The sequence below is a fragment of the Geospiza fortis genome, unplaced genomic scaffold, assembly GCF_000277835.1.
Source record: "Geospiza fortis unplaced genomic scaffold, GeoFor_1.0 scaffold164, whole genome shotgun sequence".
In the NCBI taxonomy this organism is placed as follows: domain Eukaryota; kingdom Metazoa; phylum Chordata; class Aves; order Passeriformes; family Thraupidae; genus Geospiza; species Geospiza fortis.
The window spans coordinates 2100317-2115549 of record NW_005054426.1 but is presented as its reverse complement, the minus strand read 5'-3'; the positions used below and the strand labels follow the sequence as shown (position 1 = coordinate 2115549).

The following is a 15233-nucleotide window of genomic DNA, read 5'->3' as shown; positions in this document are numbered from 1 at the left end:
AGGTGGAAAAAGGCCAACTGGCAGCGTAGGGGGAAACCGATCTGGGCTGCTGATGAATGGAAAGACATTGCCGCTCGGTTAGAGAAGCTACCTGTGAAAGTCCGTCATGTTGATGCCCATGTCCCCAAGAGTCGGGCTAATGAGGAACACCGAAACAATGAGCAGGTAGATCTGGCAGCAAAAATAGAGGTGTCAAAGATAGACTTAGATTGGCAACATAGGGGGGAGTTGTTCTTAGCTCGATGGGCCCATGATGCCTCAGGTCATCAGGGTAGAGATGCCACCTATAAGTGGGCACGAGACCGAGGGGTGGATCTAACCATGGACAGTATTTCACAGGTTATCCATGACTGTGAGACGTGTGCTGCCATCAAGCAGGCCAAGCGAGTGAAGCCCCTCTGGTATGGTGGGCGGTGGTCCAAGTACAAGTATGGGGAGGCCTGGCAGATTGACTACATCACACTGCCCCAGACACGCCAGGGCAAGCGCTACGTGCTGACCATGGTGGAAGCCACCACTGGATGGTTGGAGACCCACCCTGTGCCTCATGCCACTGCCAGGAACACCATCCTTGGCCTGGAAAAGCAAATCCTGTGGAGACATGGCACCCCTGAGAGAATTGAGTCAGATAATGGGACTCATTTCAGGAATGGCCTTATCAACACCTGGGCCAGGGAACATGGCATTGAATGGATATATCATATCCCCTATCATGCACCAGCTGCCGGGAAAGTTGAACGGTGCAATGGACTACTTAAAACTACCCTGAAAGCACTCGGGGGGGGGACTTTTAGAAATTGGGAAATGAACCTAGCAAAAGCCACCTGGATGGTCAACACCAGAGGGTCCATAAATCGAGCTGGTCCTGCCCAGTCTGAACCACTGCACACAGTGGATGGAGATAAAGTCCCTGTTGTACACATGAAAGGTATTTTAGGAAAGACTGTTTGGATTACTCCCACCTCAGGCAAAGATAAACCCATCCGTGGAATTGTTTTTGCTCAAGGACCTGGTTGCACTTGGTGGGTAATGCAGAAAGATGGAGAAAGCCGTTGTGTGCCACAGGGAAACCTAGTTTTAAGTGAGGACTGTGTGTAAGGTTTGGGTTTTGGTTTTTGTTTGTGATACAGATGGAAATAGGAAAAGGGGTGGATAATGTTGAAGATTGCATGCAAGATGTTTTCCATTACCATCTGTATGGCTGATTACCTTGTCAAGTGAGCAGTTTGCCTTATCTCTCTCTTTGAATGACCACATTCACACCTTCCTCGGGAGGGGACCTCCGCTGATAACAGACTATTGAATATCGGTGCATGACTGATAAGAACTATAACATCCCATTGTGAGATGCTCCGCCCAGAGGGAGGAGCCAAGCACTGCTACCCCATATACTCCGAGATTCTGAAATGGCAGGTTCAGTTTATTTCTCCACGAGATTCCCCAGAGGAACAGCAGCTACCTTTTCCTCCTGGATCTTCAGAAGAAGACTACATCCTTCTCTACAGAACCCCCTTGCTCCAACAGAACCACACCTGATACTTCAGAGGACTGCAGCCACATTTTCAATCGGACTGCCACCAACACCCTGACCAACAGGGTGTCAGGTTGGGTTTCTGACTCTGTCAGTGTTGTTCCAGTGGACTGTATTGTTTATTTTATTCTTTTTATTTCTTCCCTATTAAAGAACTGTTATTGCCTGCTCCCATATCTTTGCCTGAGAGCCCCTTAATTTAAAATTGTAGCAATTCGGAGGTGTCGGGAAGGGTTTACATTCTCAATTTCAAGGGAGGCTCCTGCCTTCCTTAGCAGACTCCTGTCTTTCCAAACCAAGACAATGTCTTCTCCTGAAAAAATACTTTATAAAGCTGTGGGCTACACTGCAAGAATTAAGACTTCTGCTGACAGCTGGGAGGAGTAGGTCTTAGGAATAAGGGAGAGAAAAGGCAGTGGTACCTTTCACAATTTTTTCTTTTAGTTAGGGCCTAACTCTGTCTCACTGTTTATCTCCTTCTACTGCATCTGACTCCAAAGGTGAGTCAAAAGGGGAAATCATCCCATCAACAGCATCATCATGAACATGCACAAGCAAGTCACAGTGTGAAATTGTTCTGCCAGGAGCCTGAGAACACTCTGGCAGGATAGTGTGCAATTTTCCAAGTTGGTCCCAACTGACACCTCAAAATGATTCACATTAAATGACATCAGAACTCATCTCATTGGGAAAAAAACCACACAGTTTATCAGCAGCTCACACTACAGGAAAATAAAACCACACCACCATTGTCTCACTTTCTAACCCCCAGACACCTCCTGGGGCAAAATTCTTTGAGATATCCTTGAGAAAATCCAGCAATATGCTGGTCTTTCCACCTATCTTTTCAAGTCAGGACAGGGTGATGCTTGATGCCCTTTCCTCAAACTATTAAAGTATCATAAAGTGAGCTAAAGCTAGCATTTAACTTCTGTTTTGTTTGAAAATTCCTACCACCTCCTTCCCATTAAGCTTACATACACACTGCATGCACTGTCAGTCCTTGATACTGAAAAGGAATTAAATCACCACACACGAGGGACATGTGGCAGGTGTGCTCTCTCCTGGTCAATGCCAGTCCATAAAGACATTATGTATAGCAAATAATGGCCAAATGAAACACCTGGCAGGTGTCACCATAATAAACAGGCATCACCAAAGCAGCAACCTTTCAACCAGAGTACTCCATGCCAGACAGAAAAGCAGTAGCTAATGCTCTCTTTCTCTCTCACAAGAAGAGAAATCATAATTTCCACCCAAGGGAGCTGCAGCAGCAGAAGTGTGGATTTAAAACCCTAAAGCTCCACAACTGCTTCAGTCTAACACTAATTTTACTTTCATAACCTTACAGAACCCAAGTACTTTAAACATTTTCCATTCCAGCTTAAGTGCAAGAACAACTGCTACTGTGCCCTTGAAATAAAAACCCACATTTGTTGCAAACACATTTTGAGGCTCTGTATATCTGTTAAATACAAGAGGCAAGATCCTGACTAGGAAAAGAGCAAAGGATTTCAACTATGTATTCAAATCACAGCAAAGTTTCTGGGTTTCAAACTGCACTGCTTAATTACTTTTACCTAAAATAAAAACCTAAAAAGCCTCCACTTTTCAGGTAAAATTCACTTGAATATAAATGCAGCAAGAGCTCAATCATGGTAGTGCAATGGCTGCCAAGACCAAAATGTGGGCTCCTGGTCTCTGAGGAAAGTGAGATCAAGACAGGACAAAACCTAAGGAAAAGGAAACACAAGTCACCTTCTGTCACGTTGCTGGAAGCAGCTGATGAACTGAGGCAATTCTGTCTCGAGGTTAAAAGTCCGAGGCAACCACCTGGGCCCATCTGGTCCTCCAGCTCGTCTAGCAATGGATGCCAGGCAGTCTTTGACAGTCAGGAGGTTCTCACATGGGAACTGATTCACCATTACCTCAGGCCTCTCCTCACTTAGCTTCCTACAATGCAAACACGTGCTTGGTGAAGGGGGAAGGCTGGGGAGGCCTTTGGGAACACAGGTTTTTATAGCAAAGAAATTTACAAAGTATTATCAGGGGAATAATGAATCCTATAATTAATTAACCTATAATCTTTGAAGTGTGAGAAGTTGTAGAGGATGTCTGCCTCTCCCTCGTTGTCTGTGAATACAAAACGGGGATGTGTCAGGTTGTTGAGAACTTGAGGAATGTCTGTGAAAACCCTAGAAGAAAGAAGCACACAAAAGAAGAAAAATGTCAGTTTAGTTCCTGAAACTGATCAACTAATGCTTGAATAGAAAAAAAACTTTTATGTTTTTCCTGTATACACTCTCTGTGACAATCTCTTCTTGATTCACAAAAACAACTTAAATTGAAGTGGGATAGATAAAAACCTTGTGAGAGATTACCTAAAAATTATCTATTTTGAGATAGTAATATCAAAGGTAGTTTAGCTCTGACAGCTTCATAAAAATAACAGTTCAGAAGATGATGACTAAATCCCTGACACAGAAGCAGTAACATGAATTCACTGTTCTACATGAAATATCCGGAAATGAGAGTGGCCTTGTGAATGCCTGCACTCCTGAAAGAGCTCGAAAAATCAACTTGCTCTCATCCACATGAAAGAAAGTCATAGGAAATCTTGTCAGCTTAATTCTGTAGCTTCAGAAGATTATTTTTGCTTGTTCAGAACTATAAATAACCCAAGCACATGAAATTAGGTACATTAGGTATATGCTGGGAATACAGAAAATTTTGAGGCTTGATACAAATTCCCTCTCAACCCCATTTAAAATCACACAAAACACCAACCCAAACCTGACACACATTTCAGAATGTAACCAAGAATGAGGTAAATTGTTGTGTATCTTAGGGAATTTCCCTCTCAAACAAAGCCAGTGACTTGGATGCTAAAATAAGCAGATAGAAATAATGGCTATTTTGATGACTTTATAGCTTTAAGTGAGGCCACATAATTCAGAATTCAGCATGTTAACTCAAAAAGCAAGACTGTTTTTTATATAATTCTCATGGTAAGGAAACATTTAAACAGAATAAAAAACCACTAATTTTTTCCATGAGAAACTACTCTATTCTTCCTTCTCTCCAGATCTATTCTTACCAGTTGTAGAACTTTCCTCTCCTCCTCCACTACTAACCAGTTGGAAAATATATTCCCCTGAGAGACGCTTCTCTAAAAAGATGAACTGCAGAAATAGACCAGTCACAGGGGGAAATAAAATCTTTAAAAAGCAAAGTATGTAAGGTGCTTTGCATAGCTCCATGTGTGAGACATTACAATATTTATACTATTTATGCTGAAGCCTATAACTGAGAGAGCTGACTTCACTCTGGATGAAGGGAATCAGCCTGTTGAAAGAAGCCACCAGTCCTTCCTCACTGTTCCAATAGAACAAAATTAGTATTTCCATTAGAGTCCCACTAGCATTTCTTCCTGCAATTTGTGGCTTCTTGGCTTCTCCTTGTAAGTCTGCACACAAGGGGAAAGTGTAATACCAAATGTACTGGATCCACTACAAGTGCTGCCAAACCACAAGCTCCCCTAAACATCCACTGGTTTGGAGCAACTGTTAGTCCCTGCTGGAGCCAAGAGGAAATCAAAGTGGTGACCTAAAGATAAAAGGCCAATTATATAATGCTGTAACAAAGTCCTGAAGCACCCAAAACCTCCACACAAATAAGCAAGAAAGAACACATGCAGCACAATTGAAGTTGTTCAGAAAATCCCGAACTGGTTCTTTACAAACACACCCTACAAGTCACCATCCTGCAAAGATCCAGTCCCAGAGCACTCAGGATTACATATTTGAAGACTTGCTTAAAATGCAGCACAAAAGAAATAGGGGAGCTCAATTTAGCTTTAAGTGCAAGAACATCATTGCAATAAGATGAGGGAGGTTAAGATTAGAGAGGAAATAAGGCCATTTCATTTTTTCTAAGGTAATACACTGATAATGCCACAAAAGATACAGAGAGGTAAGGAATGCACCAAGTCCCATTCTGGCTTTGGCAGAGGGCAGAACACCTCCACTGCAATCCTGTATTATCAGCCAAGCTATTTTGGACCTTTCAGTCCAGTATCAGTGACACACTGAACCAATGAAGCCAGCTAACCATGCCTCCCAAATGATGCATTTTTCCCCCTGGTCTCACTGAAGTCCTGGCAGGGATGCTATGAACTCTGGGATTAAAGATGACATTCAGTGAAGTGATACAAGTAAGATAAATATGTTTAGATGTTACTTAACTTTAAACTCAAAATATTTAGAGCTAAGAAACAGTTATGAGAATCAACTCCCACAGCACAGAGCTGACAAGACCAACAAAAAAAAAGAGCTGCCTCACAACAGCTCTTTGGACATTTTAAAACAGTAACTGATGTAGCGGAAAAGAAACATGAAAGAGAAGATCAAAAGAAACAGAGATGATCAAGCCCAACACCAACTGGAAAGACTTTCCCTAATGAATCTGTCTTTGAAGCATTTAGTTCTTTGATTCTTTTTTTCCATTCAGCAATCAGCACAGCTGGATAGAACAATCTCCCTAGGGCAGCAGTTACTATGCTACAAGACCTAATTAAACATATAAATTTGCTGTATCAAACTACTTGTACTCACTCCTCTGCTTTTCAGGGCTCAGGTTAAACATTTATTTGATCTTCCACTCTCTGTCTTAACTCTGCTTGGATACAGATGACTAAGAGTTTGTTCCAGGTTCTAAACTTTGCAACTTGAATTTCTTCTGAATCCCCTAAAGCAGCAGCAATCCACAAAGGAGAGCACAAACATTATTAACAGGTTACACCCATCTACCCAGCTCCACATGTTCCCATCTGTCTGCCCAGCGTGACAGCCCTAAAACCTTTAGAGAAAGCCAAGAGCACTGGAAGGCTGCAGCTCCCACTCAGTCATCTGGACTCTGAGATGCTGCTCTACCTGTGGAGGAACATTAGTACACAAAATTCAGAGCACGAGAAAGACCTTACAGCCTTTTGTCCAGATATGGACAAGATAAAGGAAAAGGGAGGGAAGCCTTTAAGAGTACGTTGACTGGGTATGGATTAAATTTCTTAGAAGAGAAGCAAGAAGAATTTCATGTGCTTCCCCCTCCTTCTCTGCCTAATGTGAGTGCCATTCATTTGAAATGTACGATACAAACTAAAGAGGTAAGTAGTGAAAAATATGTCAGTGTTTCCCAACACCCTAAGTCTTGCTTTCTGCCTCTATCAGAATGCATCTGCCTTTGACTCCTGTATCTGAGTACATCAGATGAAAAGTATCAGCTTTTGCTTATCCTCACAGTCATGCAACCAGAGATTTCAACTACAAATGAAACCTTGACTACTACTGGGCAAGTTAACAAATGTCTCTCCACAAGAAGTGACTTCTGATTCTCAGTAGTTCTTCTCAAGTAAACTTCATCTAGGGAGTAACAAATCAACACAAGAAGCTGGTGTGTGAGTACACTACCAAATACATTTTAGTGCAAATTTACCATTTAAGCAAATAGTTTCAAGCAAGAACTGTGATCCCAGTGTCAGACCACAAACACTCCAGAGTTCAACTCACAGCACATGCTAAGCAATGGTTTGCTCTTCTGGAATAAAACCAGTAACAAGGCAGCCTGGCCATGCAGCACCACTGGTTTTGCTCAAAAAAATCCCTTATCTTTGCAATATTCTTCCAGCTTTCTTCGGAAAAGGTTTCACAGCATACAGCTCATTTTTGTAGTAAACACATGTCCAATTTAAAACATCCCAAGTTTTTACAGGATTCCTGTTTGGTAATGCCATCTGAACAAGGGGAATAGTCTGTTATATTCACACAGCACAGAGCAACCCATATGGACATACATGCTATAATGCAGAAGACAACTCTTCAGTGTCTCTTCTACACCTTAAATCATTCTTAGTGAAAACAACTTAACTTGTGTAACTTAGTGTTAAAACATGACACAACTTTTCTTTCACCCAGAAGGTGGCACTTACTAAAAAAAAGAAACAAAAAACCAAACTAAGTTTTTTTTTTTTTAGAAATAATGTAAGCGACAATTTGTTCACTTTGAAGAATAAATCCAAGAGCAGTAACTAGTAAGACTAAGTTTTAGGCAAGTAGCTCCACAGCTCCACATAAACCCACCTTTAACTTGCCTCTGTTGTTCAAAGATGGAAAAGGCTGCTCAGCCTGAACACACTGCAATTACTGCACATAATCGTGGTAAGAAAACATTTTGTTTGTGGATACGTACTTGAAAACTTTGTCTTTGGCATAAACTGGTGGATTTATCGCTACAGGAAGTTTTTCCTTGTTTTCTGCTAAAATTGCCTAGAAAACAGAAAACCACAAAAAGTTAATTCTAGGCAGAATGAAAGAGTCCATTGCATGTCTTACTCCATTCTCTTTAGAGCAAGTGAATTTCAGCAAAGTTACAATTCCATTACGTTGTGTACTATGTTGTTCAGGAAAAAAAAAATCAGTACAAGAACAGAGGCAGAAGGAAATCCTAACAGTAAAAAGGAATAAGAAATAAGGCTTCAAGACCAGGGCACATCAACACTGCTGAATGACTCTGAGAAATTCTTGTCTCCTAAACATGAAAAAAAAATCCTCAAATCACAGCCAACCATATGCAATAGAAGACAAAGTTGTTGTATTTCCAACAAAGTGGAAGACTGACCACTTAGTTGTGATACTTTGTTACAGATGACTAAAAAAAATTATAGGATGTTGGAAGCCAATTCTGCTCCTGTGAAAATGAGCAAAACGGTTTTGCAGTCTTCAGCAGTAACCATGCCTGCAATGTCTCTCTCCATCCTGTACAGCCCCCCTCTGACTGCTAAAAGGAAATACACTTCTGCATCCCTGCTGATGCCCTGCAAAAGGAAGCAGCTCTCAGAAACTCTGGGACAGGAGAAGTACATCTTGAGAAAGAAAAGCAGCTGCTGCTCTGCAACAGTTCTTTGAATTCCAGCTGATCCAGACTGTCATAAATTGCAGTGTCCAGCCACATATGCACCTCCTTACCCTTAAGGTTGGTATAGCAATAAAATCCTGCATAAGTGGAAAGACAAACAAAACCACAACGGTAATCAAAGATCTTAGACATCACCTTCTGAAACAGACTGGGCAGGAACAAATACAAAAGAATGGTTGCAGTCCCTCCAGAAAAATAAAGGAGCCTGTACTTTTAAGGTGAGAAGATTACAATTCTCAGAACAGTATCAGAGGATGCATTACTGTGTTTTTTGCAGCTCAAACCCAGGCAGCTGTTGAAATCTCCCTAGTCCCATGAGATACCTCCTCCATCCCAGACATTTCATTAGAAGCTGCCTCCCCTGACACTGGTTTCTGCAATCAGTGCCCCATCACCACCCACAGTATCATCTAAGTTACAGCCTTTGTGGTCTGTGTTGGAAACCAGAATTAGATAACACAATAAAAAACAGGTATCAAAAAGTTAAGCCAAAATGTCACTGTGATAACTCTCTCATTATTTTACATACAATGAGAACTGTCAGCAACATGGTATCTCTTTCTAGCTGTATCACCTTTCTAGCTGTATCTAGCTGTATCTCTTTCTAGCTGTGTCACCTTTGGTGTACAGGGATGTGGCATGCCCTGAGCTACTCCTCACTGGTTTGTCACTAGCTGAGACTTTCTTTTACTCTAGAATGTCTAGCAGTAAACAAAAGCTCTGTTGGTTGGTTCTAGCATCAGTAGAGTTCTCATCTCCCCTCAACAGCTGAGTGGTAGAGACAGTTTAAAAAAAAAGCTACCTTGAAAAGATGTTTTTAAGGTAAAATGGTAAAGGAGGATTCTGGACTCATTTGCCACACAGTTCCTTAACTTGACCCGATCATACCAAAACAGAATTAAAACATGCAAAAGTTGCCTTCTCTGAGACCAAGGCAACTTTTGCCAAGAGAATACATATAAGACAAACTCTGGGTGCATTGCTGTTTCTCTGTTAATGCAAAGTACAGCTCTTCCAAAAATGCAAAATCACAACCAAACAATCTGCCTTAGGTTACAAGACAGCCTAGCTATTATGAGTGTACAACTTTACCTAGCAGAAGCAGGTTAACTTCACTTCTGACTGGATATTGTTATAACAAGCTGGATAGAGCATTTTCTGCCTCTCATCCACCATAAAGAAACACAGGGTTGAGGTTTAGAAGCTGTATTTTGAATGCTATTAGTAGCCAGTACAGCATCCTCATAGGTATCAGTTTACTCATTCTTCTAACAGGTCAATCTCATGTAGACATTGTTCATGACAAGGAGATTCCAAACATTCATTTCACACCCTTAAAATAGCCCAAATGTTTATTAGAAAGGAAACAAACTCAATCAGTACTTTAGAAGAGTGCCATCAACTTAAAAATGTTTCTGCTCCAATATTTATTAATTCTAAACCACAACATAGCCCAGAATCCAGTCTGAAAAATTAAAACTTCTCTTAAAATAATAAAACAAATCCTTCTGTAATTCAAGACTGAACAGCAATGCTACAATAACAAATTCAATCAATAAGCCTAATAGGCAATGTATCAAACATCTACCTGGAAGATGGATGCCTCATATGAAGTACCTTGTAGAGTGCTTATAAAAATAGCCATGCAATACAGCAATAAAATATTAAAACTTCTTTATGTTGCTCCAGTATTTAAAGACTTACATATTATGTATAAGACATTTCTTGTCTCACTGTGCTTTGAATTGTTTTTTTTTATTTTAATGGCTGTCCTTTGAATCAGTCTTTAAAAAGAAGCAAAATCAGAATTCTTGCAATGCTTTTCTAGACTCTGTTTCTTCTTAAAACAGATAAGATATGGAATTAACCTGTTAAAATCATACCTGGTAATGCTCATCTGGTGGCTCTGGAGTACAAGAGCTGACATCCAACACTTCAGTAGGCACCCAGGGTAACAAAACACACTTCCTGATCAGGCGATCCGTCTCCCCGTGAGCGTAATCACGAGTGACTTCATCTGCACCAAAACCAGGAGAACCTTTAGGAACTGCCCTTCATTTCCCACTGAAAATCTTCAAATGACAGCTGCACAGTCAATACCACCACAACTTTTGTTATTTAAATGAAAAATTAGAGATAATTAATGAAACGTGATAAAAGAAGTATTATTTAGGATGTTTATCTTCTCCATGTGATTGAGGCAGAGGGTGGCCCCTAATTAAGATTACAGGAATAAATCATTGGCCTGGTGTTTCTCAACTTTCAGAGCCTGGCTTTCTGACTCAAAGCTACAAACACAGATTTTAAGGGATTTTTTTTTTAATCCCTCAGATGACTGAATTTGCAGTTTCACTAAGGTAGTGATGCAAGATTTAAATTCTCTGTCAATAAAACAATAGCAACATTTTTGGACTGCTAAAAGGTCTGTATCCTAAAATACAGAAATATTAGACAGAGAGAACTTTTATATTTGACAGTGTTACAAGAATGCAGCCATTTTAGTCTTGAAACATTTGTTCTACTGTGAAATGTTCAATGACTTTGTAAGAACTGGCCCATTTTCTATTGCAAGCTTTAAAGAAAACCCCAGCTCTTCAGACACACACTCACCACCAGTTTCAAGGTCTCTCAAAGGCCAGAGAACCGTGTAAGCAATTTGTTGAGGCATATAAAACAGAGGTGCTGCTGCAAAACTTGGCTCGTCTGAATGCTGAATGCGTGATCCAAATTCATCCATGATGTACCAGACAGGAACCTTCTCCTCTGCAGTCTGTGTGAATAAACAGAGGGGGACATCTCGCACACATGGACTGCAGGAAAAGCTCCATGAGACAGAGGCACTGGCAGCACCCCTACACCACTTCTCAGATTCCTGCTTCAGCCTCCTCTTTCTTGTGCTACTGCTATTGCCTACCAGACCCACTTTCCCTGAACCAAACCAGCTGCTTAAGACAGCTAAACCAGCAGAAGGCTGCTTGGTAGGATTAGTTTTCCTTCAGTTTCTCTCAGAATCAATCAGCTAAAAAGTGTCTGAAGTTTAAGAGTGAAGGATAGCAACACTGCCACCTGCAACAACAGCTGGCTGCAAGTGTGGAGGCTGCATCGTCCAAGCACCCCTCCCTGCAACACTTGTCACGAAAAAATCCTGAATGAGAAAATAAACTTTAAACTGCTTGGTAGCACTAATGTGGCCTTTTTATGGAGGCAGAAATGGAGCAGAGAGAGTAGACTTGAGATATTTCCTAGAAAAGTGAACAGAAGACAAGTTCAGCTACAGGATGAATTGTCTTCTGGAAAATCACTTTTCAAGTAGTAATACAGATAATTCCATTTCACTTACAAGCTATTCATGACAAATTGAGAAACAAAGAGACAGGATAGAAAGACTCAGAGATACTGTTCAGATTTCCCTTTCATTTAAGGAAAAAGTCACACTGAATCCCCTTCTCAGGGATTTTTCAGACCTGATTCTACTGTGAGTTAAATTTGAGCTTAAATGATAAAGATGACCACTCCAGAGAACAATCTCAAGACCCTGAGCTAATAGGGGCAGTCTGACCATGCTCTAACTGCTCAGGGCTAGCCCTGCCCATTCCGCATAGGACTGAGGCCAAAGAATTCATCTTTCTCCTCTTTAATTCCAAAGACTCAAAAAAACATTGAAGCTCCAATGCAAATGGTCCAATAGGGTTTTCACCTGCACCCCAAGGGCTGTATTCCCTCAAAAATGGCATGTGTGCACTTGAAGTGTTTGAAGGCTCAAGATGTGTTTGCAAAGTGCTGAAGGACTACAGAGGGTAGGGTGACCAAATCTGATGTGGTCTTACCCACACACGCTAAAAGCAGCATCTGCTCTCCTTCCAATGAGAAAGAATGCCTGTAAGGATCCTTGCTAATATTCATGTATTGGAACATACCCACCCCAAATTTTTCAGCATCCCGTAAAGTCTTACCCCTTGAGAGAGCTGGTAGGTCTGGCTGTACTTCCACATTTCCTGCAGCACGTGCTCGATGCTGCCCTCGTCGGGGATCTCTCCGTGGAAGGGGATGCCCATGAGGTTGGCCATCCTGTGCAGCAGGCCGGGCACGTGGCGCAGCTGGTGCCGCGCGTGCTCCACGCGGAAGGTCCAGGCGTGGTCGACGAGGAACACGCTGCAGGAGAGTTGGGGTGGCATCACACCCCGGGCTGGGGTTACACCCAGGGCTCTCTCACACACAGACACATGCTCTGAACAAATGCTGCGTTTCCCTGGAGATGGTGTGATAGCTAATCTGCTCTTAGTCACCAAGTCACTCCCTGAGCACACACTGTGGCATTGCAGGAGCAACTTTCCAGCAGTAATTTACGCTCTGGTTTTGCTCTAGAAAGCTTATGGTGCATTAGTGAGCACTTCCATGAAAATGAGGAGCAGATAAAGAACAGGCACTCAGTTTATGAGCTTATTCCCTTTAAAAGCCAAGAACACAAATGCCTTCCCTTTTTATCACTATGAACTCTACTGCATCAACCTGACATTCTTGCCTTAACCAGGAAAACAATACACTGTTTTGAAAAATTACTTGAGGACCTTGTTAGCCACAGGGTTTGTGACATCTACTGTCACCTGTAAAGCCAGGTGGAGAAGTCTGATCATCTGAAGCCTGTATAGGCTATTAAAAGAAAATGAGCAGTAAGTTTTAATCATTTCCATTTGTTTTGGTTTTTTTTTTCTTTGGGTAGGGGTGGGGTGTGTCACCAAATTATTTTTAGAAAAAACTGCATTGCTTAAAAAAATTACAATCTAACCCAAAATAAAACCATACATATCTGGCACAGCTTCCCTTGACAAGTTTAACCCTTGCTTAGGCTGCATGACTTTTAGAAAAAAACAGTTTTTCAAACAGAAGGGTTCTTCACATTTTGGTGATATCATCTGACTGAACAATTAGAGAGAAAAATCTGAATTCTACTTGCTAGCAAAATCCCCACACCACACAAAATACCCTCCACAACACCTATATTGCAGAAAGCTAAAAACATGTTGGCTGTCACATAGGGCAAATATGGTTGAACAATTATTGTATCCCAGATTTCACACACACATGAAACCACACTTAATTTTAAAATTAAAGACTCCAGAGAATGCTAAGGTCAAGCTCTTTCAAAATGTTAGCAAACAGGTGTGTTGGTGTTCTGCTCCCACATTCAAACACCTGAATGCTGCAGAGAAGCCCAAGATTATCACAGGAGCTGGTTTTGAACTTGATAATTCAAGTGTATTCTCAGATTTAGAAAGGTGATTACTTAGGTTAAGGCAGGGGTATAAAGGCACATACCTATGAATCTTTGTTGGTTTTACTCATCAAGCTTAATTTAAATTTTTAGGTTTTGCATGTTTACCAAAGATGCAAAGATCTAAAAAGTATGAATGGTCTCACAGAAGTTTTACAGAACTGAGCAGAACTGGACTTAGATCTCCAGCAGAGATGACTTCACCTCACTGCTTTTTATTAATGTATGACAAATACCCTGTTCTATGTCTGAAACCAGTAAGAACACAAAAAAGCAGTACTATAATATAAAGTTGTTTCTTACACAACTTTATACTAGTCTTATACATGCCTCCTAGTCTTACATTCATGACAGATAAGCTGATTGTTAGCAAGAAAACAGTAATTTGATATATTCAATTCCACACACATGCACACAACCACTCTTGAATTATATTTCAGCCAACTGAAGGAAATGGAAGCCCACAGAATATTACTGTGAGTACTTTCTTGGCATGAGGTTTGTGGAGATCACAAGTATTTCTTTAGCTTTTTTTTTCCACTGGCACACAGTCTTGCAGATACAAAGGTTTGCTTTATTTCTGTAGAAATCACCTCAAGGTTGCCTTTTCCTTATTTTCTCTCTGAATTTACTAAAAACCAACTTCTAAGTATCTTCCTGCATGATTTAAAAAGGAACCACATTAAGATATTTGTGCTCCCAGTACCCTTTGCAAGGGGTGCTTCATAGCTATGTCTTAGAGGTGGAAAAGAGGATTTCTGAATAGGTTCCAACAAGTCTCAAAGCAAGTCACTATTATTTTAGGGGTTTCACACTAATCAAAGACTGAACAATATTTTCACAACTCACCTATTGGGATTAGAGGCTTGAAGTCCATTCTCATTTGTTACAATAACTTTGAAACAAGGTCCATTTCCAGGATTTGGTTTCTTTTTAAATTCTTCTTCCATTTCTTCATCAACTTCTTCCTCCTCATCCACCTCTTCTACTTGCATTATTCCAAAGTAGTCACCAGCATCAAATATCTGAGATGGAAAGTGCAGAAAATATCATGCAACTGGATAAGATAGAACTCTGATATGCACAATAAGACACCTGCAGACATTTCTTCCTTGTAATCTGATAAAAAATGGCATTTTTAACTTAAGAGATGAATGAAAAACAGTATTTATTCTTTCACATTTTAACAGAGCTGTTTGTTTGGGAAGTTTCTTTAGTCAATATTGGCAGGAAGCTTTGTTGGTTTCTTTGGCAGCAGCAGGTCTACTAATGATTGTCTATCAGCTTAATGCCTCATTAAGAATTTTAGAGGCTGAAAACAGAATACCCTTGCTCAACCTTTGCTAAAATCAGTAATTTAAGACCTGCAAAAGCGAGTGTTACCCAGGCTCCACCACCATACTAAAGTACATTAAGGTCCCTGAAGAAAAAGAGCTTTTCCCAATTGAGTTCTGAACCAGT

General features: G+C 40.8%; 1 protein-coding gene across 1 annotated transcript in view; it reads right to left on the bottom strand.

Moving 5' to 3' along the window:
- TTLL12 (tubulin tyrosine ligase like 12) overlaps window positions 1-15233 on the bottom strand; it is a 37087-nt gene that overhangs the window by 10483 nt on the left and 11371 nt on the right. The window contains exons 3-9 of the mRNA XM_014309411.2: window positions 14622-14797; window positions 12454-12652; window positions 11111-11270; window positions 10384-10517; window positions 7775-7851; window positions 3610-3726; window positions 3290-3484 (exon numbers count right to left, since the gene is read on the bottom strand). Coding sequence (XP_014164886.1) covers window positions 3290-3484; window positions 3610-3726; window positions 7775-7851; window positions 10384-10517; window positions 11111-11270; window positions 12454-12652; window positions 14622-14797 — 1058 coding nt within the window. The remainder of the gene's footprint in view (window positions 1-3289; window positions 3485-3609; window positions 3727-7774; window positions 7852-10383; window positions 10518-11110; window positions 11271-12453; window positions 12653-14621; window positions 14798-15233) is intronic.